The following is a 19,000-nucleotide window of genomic DNA, read 5'->3' as shown; positions in this document are numbered from 1 at the left end:
CGCCCTTGTTTAATTGTAGAGATTTAATTTCTTTTTACAGTAAATTGACACAAAAAAAAACAGGTTTCAAAAGTAAATTATATCAATGACCCCTGCTTACCTCGTGGGATTAGATACGTGAGATTAAACATATTAAGTTCTTTACCGTATCAGATATAATAATAGATTATGTAAGTCCGGATTACGATTCATAAAACTGATGCATGGCAATTGATGTGGATTATCTTTAAATACTTAACCCACAACTACAGCGCACTGAGTTTCACGTCGGATCTTCTCAGTGGGTAGCGTTTTCGATCCGGCGGTAGATTCTGAGAAGCATTGCTCTTGCTAGGGCCAGTGTTAGCAACGCCTTCTGGTTTGAGCCCCGTGAGCTCACCTACTTGTTCGGTGAATGTAGTATCGACCCCTCGAGGTCACTAGAAAAAGAATGAACAAAAAATTTTCAAATCTGTTTGAAGACCGTTCTACAGCTTAGTTACCAAACTAATCGGGTAACGAGAACAATTCGAATGTGAGGATATGTCATTGTGTGGTGTGAGAAAACTTGCGGGTTCATTCACCTATTTGAGTATCGTATTATCAATCTATGACATCTGTCCCACTTATGAAACAAAAATAAGCCCTATCATATCAGTCTTAGCTACGATTACTTCACAGGGTCACATTCCGTCAGTTCCACCGACTGTTACTAAACAATAAGAAAACAATATGTTTTACTGCAAGTCACTAGCGCTCTATGAACAATCCTGACAAGGCTGATAATTTATAACACTTATAAATAATTGAAAATATGTATTAATTTATCTGATGTTATCAGTTGTCACATATTATTGCTACGCGTTGGGGTTCGGGATAAATAAAATTCTACCGAATCACAAGTTGGCACTGTATTCAACACTTAAAACACTTAAAACACTCAACAAACACTTTAAAATTCTTAATTCGCTTCTTCCGCTTCGCTTCAGGTGACCCGTTCGCTGTTTTTCTTCGACTAGTTCCGATTACTAATTGACTGCGTGCCATCTTTGCAACGCTTTTATAGCCGATACCACATCCTAAGAATTATCGAGAATATTCCAAACATTTCTAGTTATGTGTATCCGCTCTCTGACAATAGATGGCGTTGCACTTCTCGAGCGTTCTAGGTGCTACTAGATCCTTCGATATTCGTTAGACTATTCGGCGATAGATGGCGTTACTCTTACCGGCGTAACATTATTTAACCTGTTTCATTCGATTTTATGAAAGGCTTTAAATTTTATGAAAAAACTTAAAAATATAAAGACAAATATCAAGAGGTCGACCGACGACGTTTATAAAGTCGATCCATCTATAATTTAGATTCATAAAGATTGCACTATAAACTTTACATTATACATTTACCTGTCAAAGTAATAACGATTAGAGTAGACTGCAATCAGATTGTGAAGCTTTATATTTATCAATTTAAATAATTTTTAAAACACACATTTAAAATGTTATCTTTTTTTTATTTATTAACATCACATTATTTGCAGAATAGCTGTAGGAACACCGTGGTTCTTAACGAATGTGGATCTCCATGATGACCTGGAACTTGACTCAATCAGTAAGTATATGCAGTCGGCATCAATACGCCGCTTTGAGAAGGCGGCACGACACGAAAACCCTCTTGTCGTAGCCGCTGGAAATCACACACTCGATCCTGTGGCCCGAAAGGTAAACAGTCGACGTCACCCTAAACACGTCATTACGGATCCTCCCGATCCATTAACAGTGCTTCAGGTACCTTAAGCAACGTTGGCCGTCCTTGCTGAACCCGTCGCTTGCGACGAAGGGCTCCACGAGTAAATTAACGCATAGATACGTTTCCAATCCGGTGGTAGGTTCTGCGAAGCACTACTCTTGCTAGGGCCAATGCTAGCAACATTCCCGGTTTGAGCCCCGTGAGCTCACCTACACGTCAAGGAGAAGCTGAAATAGCCTCTCAAGGCTATCAGTATAGGTAGGGAAAAAAAATTACACTATGCAAAATTCTCGACAATGTGTAATTGTTCATTTTTCACATTGTTTATTGTTTACTTAACAGACTTCTGCAAAAACTATTACTTAAGAACGAAAACTTTTTTTTTTTTTTTTTTTTTTTTTTTCTTTATCTTGCAATCAGTCAGCTAGACTATGAGCAGATGTGTTGAGGGCTGTTAGACGGTCAGAGCAAAATCTCCATCGAGACTGCTCCACTCTGTCAACCGTGTCTATCAAGACTTAGGATTTGTCGCCTTTTAAGCCTATTTATTAGGTCCGGTGTGGTTAGTTGCGTGGCAAGCTTATTAGGATGCATTTCTAGCCTTTTTCTGTATTTCATACTCCAGGTCTTGATTTCCTGTTTAACAGTCCTGATTTTGAGGTGTTCATGAATCTCCGATGTTTTTATAAACCACGGACAGTTCGATATTTGTTTCAGGATGTAATTTTGAACCCTCTGTATGATATTTATGTTAGAGTCACACGCCGAACCCCATAGTTGAATCCCGTATGTCCAAATTGGTTTCAAGAGCATTTCGTAGATGAGTAGCTTATTATCTACTGACAGCTTGGAATTTCTGCCAAGCAGCCAGTAGAGTCCTCTGTATTTCAGGTTGATTTCTTCTCTCTTCTTCTGTATGTGTTGTTTCCATACGAGTCTCCTATCAAGGTGTATTCCCAAGTATTTTACGCAGTGTTCTTGCGGGAGTTGTTGATTGCACAGAGTTACTGGCGGACAGTCTCCTCTACGGAGGGTGAAGGTTACATGAACGGATTTTGTCACACTAGTTTTTATTCTCCACTTTGAAAGCCAAGTTTCAATTTCTTGCAATCCAGTCTGTAGGAAGTCTGAAGCTTCGTTTGGGCAATTGCTACATGCCAGTACAGCGGTATCGTCTGCGAATGTTGCTAATGTAACATGTTCGCTTTGTGGTAAATCACATGTGTAAATGGTATACAAGACAGGACCCAGGACAGACCCCTGCGGTACACCAGCTTTGATTGAGTGAAATGGCGATGTACACTCTTCTTCTCTTATTTGAAATATTCTTTCTGTTAGATAAGATTTTATGATGGGGAAGAATGTACAGGGTAGAAGAGTTTTTACTTTATACAAGAGACCTTTGTGCCATACTCTATCAAACGCTTGCTGCACGTCTAGGAAGGCAGAGGAGCAGTACTCCTTTCTCTCTATTGCCTTCCTTATCACAGAGCAGATTCTATGGACTTGTTCCACAGTGCCATGCTGCTGGCGAAAGCCAAACTGGTGGTCCGGGATTATGGCTCTTTGATGAATCTCCTCCAATAATCTGTGCAGCAGGACTGACTCAAAAAGTTTTGACGTTACGGTTAGTAGACTAATCGGCCTGTATGAGCTAAGTTCGTTCACTGGCTTCCCTACTTTAGGTATCATAATTACTTGTGAAACTCTCCACAGTGATGGAAAGTGTCCAGTTCTTAGTATGCCATTAAATAAGATGGTTAGAAAAACTATGGCTTTTTTGGGAAGTTCCTTCAAGACTTTTTTGTCTATTAAATCAAACCCGGGGGCTTTTTTGTCCTCCAATTTTGAGATTGTTGCCACGACTTCTTTCGGAGTTGTAGGCCTAATCGGCAAATCGAGCTGGAAGTCTTGACTTAGGGCCGAATCTATGACCCGGGATCTGGACGAAACCCGCAGCACGCAATGATTGCGTGCTGCGGGTTTCGTCTGCGAGGGAGATGCTGGACTTCCACCGGGCGCGTCCGTAGGTGGCGGATCACGGGATCCTCTGGGCGACATTCCCAGAGGTATCGTCCGATCTTTTTCGTTGCAAGGATTCTTAGGTTTAGGTCCTAGGCTTAGGATTAGGTTTAGATGTAGGTTAAGGTCCTAGGTTTAGGATTAGGTTAAGGTTTAGGTTTAGGATTAGGATAGTTTAGTTAGGCTTTGCAACGAAAGAGATCGGATGACGCGGACCAAATCAGCACTAGGAGGAGCGGAAGATCGGCGCCCTCCACACTCTTCACTAAGTGAAGAGTGCTCCTTCTGGAGAGTGCAGCTTCCGATGGCACCGGTTTGCCGGTATGCCGTGAGCGGTGGCACCCTGTGCCCCGTTGTCGTGGAAGTGAGCCAGCGTTGCATTTCTGCGATTGCTGGCCGCTGGTTGCCATGTCCCCGGCTTTGGCTACAGGGGAGCGCCCCTCAGATATGGGGGGTACCGGTTCACCGGCGTGGCTCCGTGGTAGCTCGTATCGAGCGTCGGGCGGCTGTCTGCTGAGTGCCCTGTGCACTCGGTAGACTGTCGGCCAACCCGTAATCCTCACTATGTGGGGGACGGTGGCCGCTGCTCCAAGGCACGGGGCCGCGAGGACGCAAACCTCTATAAAAAATACCCCAATCCCAAGCTCTGATGCCCGGTGAGGGGATGAATGGCTGGAGGGAGTCCAGTCCCAAGGGCATCACCCGATCCCAGGGGACCTCACCCCTGGTTAAATAATAAAGGAAAAATATGAAATGGACAGTTGTCAAGAGATAGTACCCCAGGAGGGTACCTCCCGCTTGGCGGGAGGAGAATCCCTCCGTGCCTCTGAGCAATCGGAGGCACGCTGCCCCTCGTATTCTGGGGGGGGCAACAACTGCCACGAAGAAGAGGGCGGTAGCACGAGCCGCGAAAGGGAGAGGGTCCCATTCGTGCATCCCGAACGCTGCGACAGTGCGCTCTCACTGCGCTCAGCGCGAAGCTCCGCAAGGGGCTGCGTTTCGAGCGGTCGAGAGTCACCAGTGTTTGCTCGGGACAGTACCGGACGATTTGTGAGCCGGAATCAGGCTGATCCGAGGACTCGGAGGAAGCGGAAGACGGTTAAACGACCAGCGGCTCCCGCTCCTTCCGACTCCTCGGAGATTGAGCCCGCGCCTGCTAAATTTTTGGCAGTTGAAGATGGTTCAGCGGACGCTACAGCGTCATCTGCCAAAGAACGCGATCGAGAAGACCTTACGGTGACCTACGGAGAACCGGCCGTCACCACCTCGGTGCGGACCGGGGTCTTCTGCCGTAAAGCAGCTGGTCTAGTGAGGGAAGGTGAGGTTGAGCGACTGACCCGCTCCCTCACAGAAGTGGATTCAACGGACCCGCGGAAGGCATTCGAAATTTCGCTGGAAATTGTTTCCATGGTGGCGGCCAAATCAGGCTCCTTGAAGGGCACATACGTGCGGGCACTGAAGTGCGTGGCCGCCGCCGTGGAGAAGCTATTGGACGGATTTCTACAGCGGACTAGCACGGAGGAAGTAACCTGTCTGCGGTCGCAATTGGAACGACTGCTGACAGAAAATTCAGAACTTCGAGCGGAGGGCGTGCGGGTGCGGGAGGAGATGGCCGAACTGCGTACAGCCCTTGACGGCTTCTTGGGACAGCAGGGTAGATTGGCCTCTCCGCCGCCCCCATCCCCATCAAACAAAAGAACTGATTGTGGGGAAAGCGAGAAGGACAGAGAAATAGAGGATCTGAAGAAACGAATTGCGATCCTCGAGGCCCGCGCTTCCAAGGTTGAACGCGCGAGGCCTCCGTTGGCACACGAGCGCCAGGCGTCTGCGCCGTTACCGCGCGATGCCTTAGCTGCACTGGCACCCACAAGGGCTGCAAGTACCAGGGTGGGTGTGGCACCTTCGGCACGCGCGTCGACCAAAATGGCCGCGTCGAACAAACCCGTTGGACGGCGAATGCCGGTTCAGCCCGCGAGGCCCCAGGCTGCTGCTTCTGCCCCGCTCCAGCCTGCGAAGGCTGGGCCTGGTAGAAGCCGCAAAAATCCAAAGGGGTGTGTGAATGCCGCCCAGCCGGCGCAACGCCCACAGGCCCGTCCACTACCTCCTGCCCCATCCAACATAGACGCAGCATGGACGACGGTAGTGAAGCGAGGTCGAAAGAAGGCGCAGGACGTGCCTAGCCCCCGTCCCGTCCCGACGGTCAACGCTCCCCAGGTGGTGGGTCGAGCAGCGACTGAGGGAAAGAGAAAGGGCAAGGCAAGAAAACCGCGCGCCCCGCGGTCGGCGGCTGTCGTATTGGAGCTGCTGCCGGCTGCCAAAGAAAAGGGCCTCACCTATGGGGAGGTGATGGCCCGGGCGCGCGCTAGCGTCGACGTGGATGCCATAGGCGTGGAGGGTGGCCTCCGAGTCCGGCACACCGCTAACGGAGCCCGGCTGCTGGAGTGTCCTGCTGCCAATACCAGCGCGGTCGCTGACAAGCTAGCAGCCCGGCTCCGCGAAATCCTGCCGGACCCAGAAGTGGTGCGTATTGACAGGCCCGTCAAGATGGCGGAAGTCAAAGTGACGGGCCTGGATGAATGCGCCACAAAGGAGGAGGTGGCCGCCGCCATTGCATCGCAGGGCAATTGTGTCCTCACGCAGGTGAAGGTGGGAGAGCTGCGAAGCACTTACTCTGGAGCCTTCACTGCGTGGGCGCGTTGCCCTGTGCAGGCGGCCACGCTCCTGGCTACGCCTCCACAAGGTCGGCCCACCGACTCACCAGGGAGGCTGCGCGTGGGCTGGGTAATAGCCCACGTGCAGCTACAGAAGGCCCGCCCTTGGCGATGCCTCCGGTGTTTCGGCACCGGGCACGGCCTCGCCAGGTGCCCGTCGGCTGTGGACCGCAGCGGACTTTGTTTCCGTTGCGGCCAGCCCGGACACAAAGCGGTCTCCTGCACAGCCGCCGCGCCGCACTGCGTGTTATGCGACGCGACGAAGCGGCGGGCCGATCATAGGGCCGGGGGCCCGGCCTGTCTTTCCGCCCCCTCCTCCACAAAGAGGAGACGTGGCGGAAAAAAAAAGAAAAAGAAAACAGAGGAAGACCCGGCTGCGTGTGAAGCAGCCGGCCGATCAGTTCCCGCCGCGGCCGTTGAGCCGCAAGGCGGGACGGAAGACGAGGGAGCGATGGACGTGACACCTCAATAATGGATCACGTCCATCGCTTCCTCCAAGCGAACGTGAACCACTCCGCCAGGGCGCAGGATCTCCTCGTCCACACCATGGCGGAGTGGTTCATCGACATCGCGATTGTTGCGGAGCCATACTTCGTACCTCCCGACCGGGAAGATTCCTGGGCCGGAGATGTTGATGGCTCCGTGGCGATCGTGATGCGACAGTCGGCGGCGTTACCCCCCCTTGGAATGGTGGCCAGGGGTTCCGGGTACGTCGTAGTTAGGGTCGACGAAACCGTCGTGATCGGGGTGTACTTCTCTCCGAACAGGAGTCTCGCTGAGTTCGAGCGGTTCCTGGGTGGGCTCGAGGCGTTGGTTCATCGCTTCGAGTCTCGCCCGGTGATACTGGCGGGGGACCTCAACGCTAAATGTACGGCGTGGGGTTCTCCCCGCACGGACTCGCGCGGCGAGTTCCTGTCGGAATGGGCTTTCGCGACCGGCCTCTGTCTTCTGAACAAAGGTTCGGTCGCGACCTGCGTGCGGTGGAACGGAGAATCACACGTGGACGTGTCGTTCGCGTCTCCGTCCGCCGCACGCCGTGTCCGTGGCTGGCGTGTTCTCGAGGGGGCGGAGACGCTCTCGGACCATCGGTTCGTCCGATTTGAGCTCTCCGTTTCCACCTTGTTGAACGCACCGGCCGAAGACGCCCGCGGTGAGGAGGAGCTCCCGCGTAGTGCTCCCCGATCATTCCCGCGATGGGCACTGAAGCGCCTGAATAAGGTGCTTGCGGTGGAGGCGGCCACAGTGGCCGCGTGGGCGCCGATGCCCGCGCGTCTAGTGGACGTGGAGTTGGAGGCCGAATGGTTCCGGGGCACGATGCGTCGCGTCTGCGATGCTGCGATGCCCCGGGTCAACGGTCGCGCTCCGCGTGGCGGTGCGTATTGGTGGACGCCCGAGATCGCGCTCCTCCGAGAGCAATGCGTGCGGGCGCGCCGCCGAAGCGCCCGCCACCGCCGTCGCCGCCTTCGCGATGCGGACTTCGCGGAGGTGGCGACCCGCCTGCATGCCGACTGCCGTCAGAAGCAGGAGGCACTGCGGCGGGCCATCGGCGAGGCCAAGTCTCAGAGTATGAAGACGCTCCTGGAGACGCTTGACCAAGATCCTTGGGGGCGCCCGTACCAAACGGTCCGCAAGAAATTGCGGCCGTGGGCGCTTCCGGTGACGGAGCGTCTCCAGCCTCAGCAGCTGCGGGAGATTGTCTCCGGGCTGTTCCCGCGGATGGAGAGGGGCTTTGAGCCCCCTTCCATGGGCACGCCACCACGCGATAGCGTGAACGGTGATTCCCCTGCTGAGGTGGTCCCTCCGAGCATATCGGAGGAGGAGATTCATGCGGCCGTGTCGAGGATGCGGAGGAAGGACGCGGCCCCCGGCCCTGACGGTGTTCACGGCCGGGTCTGGGATTTGGCCTTCGGTGCCCTTGGGGACCGGCTCGTGCGGCTCTTTGAAGCCTGCCTTGAGTCGGGACGGTTTCCGAAGCAGTGGAAGACGGGCAGACTTGTTCTACTAAGGAAGGAGGGACGCCCTGCGGACTCACCTGCAGGGTATCGTCCCATCGTGTTGCTGGACGAGGCGGGAAAACTGCTCGAGCGGGTGGTGGCTGCCCGCATCGTCCAGCACCTGACGGGGGTGGGTCCCGATCTGTCAGCGGAGCAGTTCGGATTCAGGGAGGGCCGCTCGACCATCGACGCGGTGATGCGCGTGCGCGCCCTCTCTGATGAGGCTGTCGGCCGGGGCGGGGTTGCACTGGCGGTGTCCTTGGACATCGCCAACGCGTTCAACACCCTGCCCTGGTCGGTGATCGCGGGGGCGCTGGAGTATCACGGCGTCCCTGCGTATCTCCGTCGGCTAGTCGGGTCCTACCTCGAGGATAGGTCGGTCGTGTGCACTGGGCACGGTGGGACGGTGCTCCGCTTCCCCGTCGAGCGCGGTGTTCCACAGGGGTCGGTCCTTGGCCCTCTCTTGTGGAACATCAGCTATGACTGGGTCCTGCGGGGCGCCCTTAGCGCTCCTCTCCCGGGTCTGAGTGTAGTTTGCTACGCTGACGACACTTTGGTCGTGGCCCGGGGGAAGGATTTACGCGAGTCTGCCCGTCTTTCCTGTGCGGGTGTGGCCTTCGTCGTCGGCAGGATCCGAAGGCTGGGTCTGGAGGTGGCGCTCGATAAATCCCAGGCCCTGTTGTTTCACGGGGCCCGGAGAGCGCCGCCTCAGGGGGCCCACCTCGTGATCGGAGGCGTTCGCGTCGAGATTGAGGCGACCGGGTTGCGGTACCTCGGTCTCGTACTGGACGGTCGTTGGAGCTTCCGCGCTCACTTTGAAAGATTAGGTCCCCGACTGATGGCAGCCGCTGGCTCGCTGAGTCGGCTGTTGCCGAACGTCGGGGGGCCTGACGCGGTGGTGCGCCGCCTCTACACGGGGGTGGTGCGGTCGATGGCACTGTACGGGGCTCCCGTGTGGTGCCACGCCCTGACCCGCGACAACGTCGCGGCGTTGCGACGGCCACAGCGAGCGATTGCGGTCAGGGCGGTTCGCGGGTACCGCACCGTCTCGTTCGAGGCGGCGTGCGTGCTCGCCGGGACGCCCCCCTGGGACCTGGAGGCGGAAGCGCTCGCTGCGGATTACGCGTGGCGATGCGATCTTTGCTCCAGGGGGGAGCCGCGTCCTGGCGCGGCGGAAGTTCGAGCGCGGAAGCTTCAATCTCGGCGTGCCGTGCTCGAGGCGTGGTCTCGCCGCCTGGCGGACCCCGCCTACGGGCGACGGACCGTCGAGGCGATCCGCCCGGTCCTCTCGGACTGGGTGAATCGCGACCGAGGACGTCTCACCTTCCGAGCGACACAGGTGCTCACGGGACACGGCTGTTTCGGTCGCTACCTGCACCTTGTCGCCCGGAGGGAGCCGACGCCGAAGTGCCACCACTGCAGTGGCTGCAACGAGGACACGGCGGAGCACACGCTCGCGTACTGCCCCGCTTTCGCGGAGCAGCGCCGCGTCCTCGTTGCAAAAATAGGACCGGACTTGTCGCTTCCGACCGTCGTGGCTACGATGCTCGGCAGCGACGAGTCCTGGCAGGCGATGCTCGACTTCTGCGAGTCCACCATCTCGCAGAAGGAGGCGGCGGAACGGGAGAGGGAGAGCTCTTCTTCCCTCTCGGCGCCGTGCCGCCGCCGTCGGGCCGGGGGTCGGAGGAGGGCGTTTGTCCAGCTCCAGCCCCTATGAGGAGGCAGTCTCCTCCCGGTGATGGTCACGGGGCGACCTAAGGGGGTTGAGGCTGCGCCGCACGCTACCGTCACTCTAGCGCGCTGGCACCAGGAGGACGGGACGGCGCGTCGGCGGCTGCGGACTGCGATGCGGTCCGCATTTTCGTCGTCGCTGTCGTCGCCGAACATACTGTTGAAGAGCAACCCGGTCGGCGGTGTATCGCGTTCCGACCCGGCAGGCTGGTTCTGGCCCAGCGGGGTATCCCGGAACACCAGCGGCACCGCCCGGGCGGCCTGGTAGGGCCGCCGTACCGCGGAGACCGACGTCGTTGGTCGTCGACTATCGCCTCGACGACCCGTCGGTCGGGCGTCCTCGGGGTGGCGCCGCGTGTCTGGTTGTAGTGTTGACCGCGGGAACCCCCCTACTCTGAACGGGTTCTGACCCCGGACGGAGATCGGACGTCGGGTGTAAGAGTGCAGGGGAGTCGTTTAGTGGGTGGGCCCTAAAATCCTTGGGCCCGCGATCTGCTCTCAACACCTGCAGATCGTTGAGTCTCACATACCCCGCGCGCCCCCTAGGCGCGGGGACCTCGCAGGAGGTTCGGCCCCCGGCCCGAAAAAAAAAAAAAAAGGGCCGAATCTATGAAGGAATCATCAGTGTTTGGGTCAGCATCATTAGGCGTGAATACTTTTGCTAAGTGAACAGCAAAGGCGTCAGCTTTTTCTTGTCTTGTTCTTGCCCAAGTGTTATTCTGCAACCGTAACGGCGGTTTGGGATCCATAGGCCTATTATAGTTCCTACAAGCTCGCCATAGAGAGTAGTTAGTAGCACTTGTTGCAGTTAAGGAATCTAGATAACATTCCATAGTTTTGTCCCTTGCATTTTTTATGGCAAGTTTAAGATCCTTGACTGCTTTGTTAAGAGCTCTTTTATCTACTGAGAGCCTGCTAGTATGCCATACTCTTCGCAGTTTTCTTTTATTCAGAATCAGTTCTTTTATTTCAAACGATATCTTATTTTGCCGTGGCCTGGGATTCAAGTGCTCCGGAGAGGTTTTCCAGCAGGCAGCTTGAACTGTTGTGGTGAAATGCTTTGTGGCTTCTTCGATATCCTCTTCTGTTTTAAGTGCTATTTTTAGGCTTAGCTCCGTATCAACTATTTCCCGGAAGCTATCCCAGTCTGTGTATTTGTTGTACAATGTTTGCCGAACTTCTTTCTTAAGAATAGTGGTGCTCACTGTCAATATTACAGGAATATGGTTAGATGAGCTATCGAGGCATGACTCAACATTGAAGAACAGTCGAGACAGTCCTGTTGTGATGAAAAAGTCTAGAACGTCTGGCAGTCTGTTCTGGTCTGTGGGCCAGTGTGTTGGTTCTGGAGTTGACACAGTAGTCAAGAACTGTTTATCTACACTTTTCTTCAGCTCCCTTCCACGTGTAGTTATTAATCTAGAGCCCCAGTGCAAATGCTTCGCATTCCAGTCACCCCCAGCAATAAATCTGTATCCTAAGCTTAAAAAGTAGTCAGAAAACTGTGCTTCACTTATTTTATGTTTCGGGGGACAATAAATTGATGATATATTAAAGTCTCCATTTCTGTCACTGACTGCTACTGTGGTAGCCTGGATATGTTCGGTACAGTAGTTTGGTAGCACATGGTGTCTAACAGTGGCTTTGATTATCACTGCTGTCCCGCCGTGGGCTGTACCGTCTGGGTGATTTGTGGAATAGATCTTATATCCTTTAATTCTTATCGAGCTGCTGGTCGTCATATGTGTCTCTGAAATTAGGAGAATGTCTAGACTATGTAGACAGATCAGAATTTCCACTTCATCGATGTTGGGTGCCAAGCCATTGATGTTCCATGTAGCTATTTTTAGTGCAGTCATTTTGTTAACTTAGAGACTAGTACTGTAATGAGTTCAAGTAATGTACTCATTTGCTGTAATACAGTATCAATCTTTTGGGATTGTTTTATAAACATTTGTTCTATGACTTTATAAGAGTCTGGTTGATGGATTGTATTGTTTTGATGTACCTGAGATCTGACCGTATCGGCATACGATTTGTGCTCATGTGCTTTCCTCTGCTCCTGCAGCGGTTCAATTTCCTCTTTATTCTGATTTGCAGATGTTTTATAATCAGTTTCTTCCTTATTTTTTTGAGGTAAGAACGAAAACTTAAAAATATATTTATTGCCAATTTGATATTCAAAAGATTCAATTAAAACATTGTTTTTAGGCAGCGGCCATTCACCTTGAAATAGCGATCCTGGTATTACCAGCCGACGCATTACTATTTATTTGCCGACCTTTAAACTAGAATAGCCGGAAACTGTAATGTAATTGTGTACGAGTTTTGCAAAGAACAGGTTTAAAACAATGTTTCGCAAAATACAGCACGCTCCAATAGAGGCTGAATAAAAACTAATAGAAAATTAGAGAGACCAGTTTGTACTAACCATACTTGTTAGTGGCGTCATCTGTCCGTTAAAATTGGAAACCTGTATCTCGGTAATAACATTTCAATAGTCCTGTCAGAAATTATTTAACACCTATGCAGGCTACTATAACTAACCGGGCGCTTTGTCACGACGCTCACGGCGCCCCCAACTCTTGCTCATTATTGAGATGCGCTAGAGAAACTCAAGTTAATGCACGGATGACGCGAACCCGCTGAGTTTCTCGCCGGTCCTTCTCAGCGGGTCGCGATTTCGATCCGGTAGTAGATTCATTCGCGAAGCAGCTACTTTTGAGTTGATAGGTCTCATTTGGATGCGCTCCGGTAGCTGTTAGCAAATCCCACCCCTCCTGGCTGAGCCCTTGCTTGCCCACCTGCTCTGGTGAAACTATAGAGGCCCCCGGACTACCAATAATCCCTCAATCATAAAAAAATGATGACGGGAGACAGTAGTATAATCTCGTACAAGATCCACTGACAGCTTCCCTGGTGTTGATGCGCAAGTACTAAATTAACTGAAATTGGTGGCCCAAGTATTTAGCGACGCTTTTAAAGCTTCCCACAATATCGGGGCAGACAGATAATGAACGCCTCAATGACTTAAAATTTCATCGAAGTGCTAGAGTCATTATCGGCAGCTTATCACCTCCGTACCTAGTTGTCGTGACGGTTAAATTTTAAAGTCACATACGAGCCTTGTCAGATTTGCAGATTACAAAAAAGCAGCCGTAAATATTGATTCATCACAGCGATGTGTATGTATTGTGTACACAACGCAGTAATGTCGCGGTTGCACGTGTCGTGATCATTATCACAGTGGATTAGTGCGGTTCACTCCCAGGCCCAACTACGTCAGACTGATTATTCAAAATATGAATATGTACTGCACTAACAACGTAACAATGTTCAACATCCATTAATTTATTTTATAGGTAGGTAGTCTAGTTTTTGCTCCAATGTCGACATTCGATCATACACGCAGGCGCCTCGAGCGATTATGGTCTTTATTAAATTTGAAAAAATTATATGGCAAATTCATAAAACAATAAAACTCTACGCACTATGTATTGTAAGCGGAGCCTCTGGGTCTGCAGATGGACTTCGGTTCCCTCTGTATTTTGTACCGCATGTTCCATAGGGAGTGCTCTGAGGAATTGTTCGAGATGATACAAACGTCTCGTTTTTACCATCGCACCGCCCGCCACCGGAGTAGAGTTCATCCATACTACCTGGAGCCACTGCATCCATCCACAGTGCGCTTCCAGAGATCTTTTGTGCCACCTACCATCCGGCTTTGGAATGAGCTCTCCTCCACGGTGTTTCCCGAGCGCTATGACATGTCCTTCTTCAAACGAGGCCTGTGGAGAGTATTAAGCAGTAGGCAGCGGCTTGGCTCTGCTCCTGGCATTGCTGAAGTCCATGGGCGACGGTAACCACTTACCATCAGGTGGGCCGTACGCTCGTCTGCCTACAAAGGCAATAGAAAAAAAAGCGGATGCTCTGCCCTGGAGCTCTAACCACAACGGTTTAGAAATGCATAGAGGACCAAACATTGATAATAATATAAATAACTAGTCAGGTCACAAGTATTGTCACACAGTAAAAACTTTTCTTTTAGAATGCTGGCCACAAAAAAGTTTATTGAATTCGAATTTCGAATTGTTCATGAAAATAAAAATGTATACTTTTAGAATTTTACTCATTTTTAAATATGGAGTGGACGCTTAAAGAAGACCGTGTTGCAGTTATAGCGTTGCATCGTTGCGGTTACGCGCCAATTCAAATTTTTAACATACTGAAAAATTTGAATATAACCAAAAGATTCGTTTATCGTAACATCAAACGATACAATGAAGACTCTAGTGTAGATGACAGGTCAAGAAGTGGTCGCCCTCGGTCTGTTAGGACTCCAGCAGTGATAAAAGCTGTGAAGGCGCGAATTCAAAGAAATCCCAAACGTAAGCAGAAACTGTTGGCCCTTCAGATGGGGTTAAGCAGAACCACGGTGAAAAGGGTGTTAAATGAAGACTTAGGGCTTCGGGCATATCGAAGAAAAACAGGACATCGTTTGAATGCTCGTCTAATGGACCTGAGACTGAAGAGATGCCGCGCTTTGTTGAAGCGGTACGCGGGAAAAAAATATCGGGAAATTATTTTTTCGGATGAAAAAATTTTTACCGTAGAAGAGAGCTACAACAAACAAAATGATAAGGTGTACGCACACAGTAGTGAAGAAGCGAGCAACCGTATTCCGCGTGTCCAACGAGGTCATTTTCCATCCTCGCTCATGGTATGGTTGGTAGTTTCTTATTGGGGCTTAACAGAGGTACATTTTTGTGAGAAAGGTGTAAAAACGAATGCAGTTGTGTATCAAAATACAGTCCTGACGAACCTTGTGGAACCTGTTTCTCATACCATGTTCAATAACAGGCACTGGGTATTCCAACAAGATTCGGCGCCAGCTCATAGAGCGAAGAGCACACAAGACTGGCTGGCGGCGCGTGAAATCGACTTCATCCGGCACGAAGACTGGCCCTCCTCCAGTCCAGATTTGAATCCGTTAGATTACAAGATATGGCAACACTTGGAGGAAAAGGCGTGCTCAAAGCCTCATCCCAATTTGGAGTCACTCAAGACATCCTTGATTAAGGCAGCCGCCGATATTGACATGGTCCTCGTTCGTGCTGCGATAGACGACTGGCCGCGCAGATTGAAGGCCTGTATTCAAAATCACGGAGGTCATTTTGAATAAACTTTAGTGTCATAAGAATCTATGTTTTGTTAAGTTCATTTTGGTATATGAATGGTTACATAATGAATAAACTTGTTTCAATTATTTTACATTAAACATGTGACAGAATTTATGACCTGACTAGGTATATTGTACCACACATGTAATGTTTAGACCATATTCCAATCGAAGGCCGACGAGCCCAATCCCACTGTTAAGGGAGACAACAGACATCAAATGTCGCGAAAGTAGCAATAGAACACGCCGGGCACACGAGCGCTTCGCGGTAGAAACAGTGGTAGTAGCAACGTGCATGTGTGCCTACCCTGCACCGCCTGTGTCAACGTCAATCAACGCTTTTAGTAACGGAACTTTTTGGCGGGAACGCGAGGAGTGAAGTTGTGTCATTGGTTTTGTCTATTTAGTGTTTCTTCAGGTTTAAATGTGTAATAACGGTGGTTTATTAACTATTTAATGTCTGTGAAAGTGCACAAATGTGGGAAAATGAATAAAGCCGCAGGACGTAACTTCTCGGGATGCTCCAAAAAGTCCACTGAAAAAATCTCAGTAAATGACCACCATTTTACTGAGATTATATTGCATCCCATATCATCTCATCTCATTTCATTTAATTTCATCCCAGTTGATTAAGATCTCAAATTAATCATCTTCATTTCATTTCAAATATTATCATTTTTCATAAAAATAAGAATATAAATTAAAATAATACATGACTTAAAGGTCTTAGTTACCAAGTCATAATATCCCTTAAAAAAATATTTGTGACGGTTCCGCTAAAACTTGGTGGTCTGCATTGCAGTCTTGTTGTAATTGGTTCTTTGTATTTTTCAGACCCCGTCATGCAAGCGAGCCCGCCGCCGTGGAGCCCGTGGTGGCGCTCCCAGGCCCAGCTGCCGCGCGACTACTGGCACAAGCCCAGGCTCGGCATCTACACGTTGTCGAGGGACCTGCCGCTCAGACACGTCATGAGGTATCTGCACTAAATAAATCAATAAACTAACGTTTCCCACTTGGCGACTTCCACTGGGAGTATTTCTTCATTCGTTCCTCACAAAAAATACCTTTCACTAAAGTCTGACTGCGACGGGGAATAGAGATCGCGCAGTGGTTGCCTTAACTTTTAAAAATACTTGGCTATTTTTTATTATATACTAGCGACCCGCCCTCGCTTTGCTTCGGAAACATTAAATTTTATTATTGAATAGCCGAGTTTTATTATTGATAGTTGAGTCCCGTGATGTTACCCGCGGTTATTGTCGTACCGCGGGTGACGCCGCGAGGCGAAGCTAGTCTAAAAAAAGTTAGCCTAAGTTATTCCTTATATCATCAGTTACCTGTCAGTAAAAGTCCCGTCAAAATCGGTCCAGCCGTTCCAGAGATTAGCCGGAACAAACAGACAGACAGACAGACGAAAATTGTAAAAAATGTTATTTTGGTGTATGTACCATATATATTCACATGCATGTAGTAAAAAGCGGTTATTTCAATATTACAAAAAGACACTCCAATTTTATTTATATGTATAGAGTATAGATTAGAAAAAAGTTGTGCTATAATTAACAATTAAAAAGGTACAAACAAATGGTTTTTCCCTGACGTGACCACGACAACTAACTCCATTTCATTTAGGGCCTAAAGAACTGACAACGGACTGACGAAATTGTACTATACATACTATATATACTATATACTACACGCTGTGGTGTAATGTTCTCAATAAAATATCACAGAAAACTTTATAATTTTTAATTGTCCTTAATAGCCTTACGGGTGAGAAGTTTGGCGAGTCTCCTATTAAGTGTTCAGGGTGGTAACAAATACATAATTTTCGCAATAAAAGTAGAGTCGCTACTTAACACTCATTCACAAAAGACTGACGAACAAATCAGCGGTGATGCGGACTGTGGGCGGTCACGAACTGTGTGCTTAGTGCGAGTTTTTTAACGTTCTCTATAGCGTAAAAGTTAACTCATATTTGTATGGAATGGGATTGTTTGCCTACGTTTGCCGCTTACTGGTGGTAGGACCTCTTGAGAGTCCGGCGAGTAGGTACCACCACCCTGCTTATTTCTGCCGTGAAGCCGTAATGCGTTTCGGTTTGAGGGTGGGGCAGCCGTTGTAGCTATACCTGAGACCTTAGAACTTATGTCTCAAGGTGGGTGGCGCATTTACGTTGTAGATGGCTATGGGCTCCAGTAACCACCTAACACCAGGTGGGCTGTGAGCTCGTCCACCCATCTAAGCAATTAAAAAAAAAAAGGGGCGCTGTTCCAACTGCATACAAAATTGGGTTAACTTTTACGCTATCGTGAACGTTAAGAAACTCGCACTAAGCACACTGGTAGCACCATTCTATTTGTCGCTAATGAGTCATGCGTTTCGCTTTCAAGTATTTCAAGTCGGTGATACTCTATAACTGAGATTTCAACCTCACGTCTCAAGGTCGTGCGCTCGGTCAGCACTAGATAGATCCTGACGCTGAGTTCGGTTGTCTATTTTCTTTTTTTTTATTGCATTGAATAGTGACCGAGCTTACAGACCACTTGGGGCTGGATTGTTGTCAGCACCCCTAGCACATCATAACTTGAGTGTTGTTGTCCCACTCGAACTCGAGATACAAAGTTGATGTCTCACTTGTATCATGTATCGACCGTCCAAATTCTTCAATCGGGTGTGGTAACTCCGAGGATTAAGCAAGTGGCGTTACACACCAGTGCTGGCTTATAACACGACCTACAATCAGTAGCTACGGTAGTATATGATGGTATGCTACTTCATGGAAATCGTTCGTGGTCAATAGAAATAAATAATAGTTTAAAAAAACTAAAAAACACGCTTTAGGTAGGTATATAAAATTCAACAAAAAAATTCAAAATAAATTGAAATTGAAAATATTGAAAAAAAAAAAATTTTTTTTATTGTAGAAATAAGCGTGGGGTGTATGGTGTTATTAGTTATATTTATGGTGTTATTATATTTTTGACAGATATGAGTAGAAGAATTATTATTTCAATAATATTTTAAAAAGCACCCCACGCTTCTTTAAAATAAAAAAAATATTTTTTACATTATTTTCAATTTAAATTTATTAAAATTTATTTTCTATTTTTAGTTGAATTTTATTGTTTCCAAATTTTTTTTTTTTTTTTTGTATTGTTTTGTCATTGGTCCTCGATAAATCTACAAAGTTTGAATGAAATCTGGCCGTTTAAAGTGGATCAAAATCGCTTCTAAAGGAGTCAGTTACGAACATACAAACATACATACAAGTGAAGCTAATATAAAGCGCCGGCACAGTTGCGTTCTCTTTTAAGCCACGACGCTTACAAACTACGTAAGTATACTTAGTCTGGCCATAAATACTGTTACAATTAAAAATAAACAAAATATTACATTTGAATTTGGAATCTGTCATTTTTATATGATTGCTTATTGAGTTTTCTCATTTTGGCGCCAATACGTTATACAATATTTTGCGATATTAAAATGGAGTGGGGTGATAAAGAGAACCGAATCGCTGTGATTGCATTACACAAAATAGTTATGGAGCCAAATGCAATTTTTAAAACTCTCCATACGCTTGGTATTAGTAAAATGTTTGTATACCGGGCTATTAATAGGTGCAATAAGA

The 19,000-nt window shown here is 49.1% G+C and overlaps 1 protein-coding gene across 1 annotated transcript in view; it reads left to right on the top strand.

Moving 5' to 3' along the window:
* LOC105841360 (uncharacterized) overlaps nt 1–19,000 on the top strand; it is a 40,804-nt gene that overhangs the window by 8,084 nt on the left and 13,720 nt on the right. Inside the window, exon 2 of the mRNA XM_012688811.4 lies at nt 16,201–16,339. Within this exon, the coding sequence (XP_012544265.1) occupies nt 16,209–16,339 (131 nt within the window). The 5' untranslated portion in view covers nt 16,201–16,208. The remainder of the gene's footprint in view (nt 1–16,200; nt 16,340–19,000) is intronic.

Source organism: Bombyx mori, chromosome 28, assembly GCF_030269925.1.
Source record: "Bombyx mori chromosome 28, ASM3026992v2".
Taxonomy (NCBI): domain Eukaryota; kingdom Metazoa; phylum Arthropoda; class Insecta; order Lepidoptera; family Bombycidae; genus Bombyx; species Bombyx mori.
The sequence above is the reverse complement of the archived record's forward strand: the minus strand, read 5'-3'. Positions and strand labels throughout refer to the sequence as shown.